The sequence below is a fragment of the Mustela erminea genome, chromosome 9 (genome assembly GCF_009829155.1).
Source record: "Mustela erminea isolate mMusErm1 chromosome 9, mMusErm1.Pri, whole genome shotgun sequence".
NCBI lineage: Eukaryota > Metazoa > Chordata > Mammalia > Carnivora > Mustelidae > Mustela > Mustela erminea.
The window spans coordinates 19,179,635-19,181,393 of record NC_045622.1 but is presented as its reverse complement, the minus strand read 5'-3'; the positions used below and the strand labels follow the sequence as shown (position 1 = coordinate 19,181,393).

At 46.2% G+C, this 1,759-nt stretch overlaps 1 protein-coding gene across 1 annotated transcript; it reads right to left on the bottom strand.

Moving 5' to 3' along the window:
• On the bottom strand, nt 1-945 carry LOC116600242 (olfactory receptor 4D5). The gene has a single exon (XM_032360375.1). It carries the CDS (start codon nt 943-945, stop codon nt 1-3), a length of 945 nt encoding a protein of 314 aa, XP_032216266.1.
• Between the last annotated feature and the right edge of the window lie 814 nt (nt 946-1,759).

Genomic DNA, 1,759 nt, shown 5'->3' with positions numbered 1-1,759 from the left:
TCAGTGCTCCAGGGGACCCAGAAGGTCCTTCTGCCTCCTCCACAGCTTTTTCATCGCCACAATCACTTCCTTATTTCTCAGGGTGTAGATGGCAGGATTCAGCATGGGAGTGACCATTGTGTACAGCACAGAGACCGCCTTGTCCATAGGGAATGTCCGAAAAGGCCTTGCATAGATGTAGACACAAGGCACAAAGATTAAGGTCACTACAGCAATATGGGAGGCACAGGTGGACAGGGCTTTGCTGCGGCCTTCCCATGAGTGGCCTCGGAGCATGAATAACAGTGCCGTGTAGGATCCCAGGAGCACCAGAAAACACATCAACGTCACCAGGCCATTATTAGACACCATCAGAAGCTCTAATACAAAGGTATCTGTGCAGGCCAATTTGATCAGCTGAGGCACGTCACAGTAAAAGTTGTCCAGCTTGTCAGGCCCGCAGAATGGCAGCTGGATAGTCAGTCCAACCTGTACAATGGAGTGGATGAAGCCTCCCACCCAGGAGGCTACCATGAGGAGACCACAGACGGTCCTGTTCATAATAAGCGTGTAGCGCAAGGGCTGGGAGATGGCAACATAGCGGTCATACGCCATCACAGTCAGCAGGAAGATCTTGATGCCACCAATGAAGTGGAAGAAGAAGAGTTGAGTCAAGCAGCTGCCAAAGGAAATGACGGGGTTGCCTGAGAGCAAGTCAACCAGCATCCTAGGTGCTGTGATGGTCGAGTAGCAAAAGTCAAGGAAAGAAAGATTGCCTAAGAGAAAGTACATGGTTGTGTGGAGGTGTGGGTCAGAGGTCACGATGGCCACAATAAGGAGATTTCCCGTCACAGTCAAAAGATACACAACAGAGAAGACACTGAAGAAAAGGAACCGGAGCTCCCATACCTGGGAGAGCCCCAGGAGGACAAAGCCCGTCACCTGGGAATGATTTGCTGGATTCATCTGCTTGGTATGACCTGGTCAGTGAACCTGCTGAGGAAAATGGACATCTTCATCATGGGATCCACAAGCTTCTCTGCAATAATGTTCTCTGCCCTCTCTGGGGAATTCTTCCCTGTCTCATTTACTCTCCGACGAATGCTGTAAGCAGTGCGATAGGAAACCAAGCGTTTGAACATCATCTACTGTGCAGTCAAACTCCAGGGGCCTAAAACTCAGGGTAACACTGATACTGTTCCTAGTTGATGAAAATCAAAAATAATCAGGCCTCAGAAGTGATACGCAGAGAAGTGAATTCTCACTTCTCCCAGCAGCCATCTGTATAAACAGGGGCAATCTTCCCGAATTCTCTAAGTCTCACTTCCCTCCTCCATGATGTACATTAGCCAAAATGCCTGCAAGGTCTCCCATAGTCTAATATTTTATAGCTATAGACGGCCTTTATTAAGAAAACCCAAAAAATTCCCACCAGCCAAATATTTAGACGTATAAGTGTCGTGAACTAGTGTTTTTCTAAAGTTAGATAAGAAAACAAGTGGAAGAAGCAGCTTCCTAACCGACAAGTCTGGGAAACCCAGAGAAAACTATAGTCCCCGTGGAAATGGAGGGAAAAGCAACCAGAATGTTGAACCATCCCCAAAAATTTGTGTGTCACTGCTAATTTGGGGGATATCTGCCAAAGAATAATTTCTCATTCATATGAGAAGCAGCAAGAGAAGGCCATAAATATTAACTGAATGTTAAAAAAAAAAAATCATTATCTAAATGCAAAAGCTGCCTCAGCATCTTGAAAACCTTAAAAATAAAAAGGGTGTTT

Excerpts from the sequence above, each read along its gene's own strand:
- LOC116600242 (XM_032360375.1), bottom strand. The coding sequence starts at position 945 with ATGAATCCAGCAAATCATTCCCAGGTGACGGGCTTTGTCCTCCTGGGG.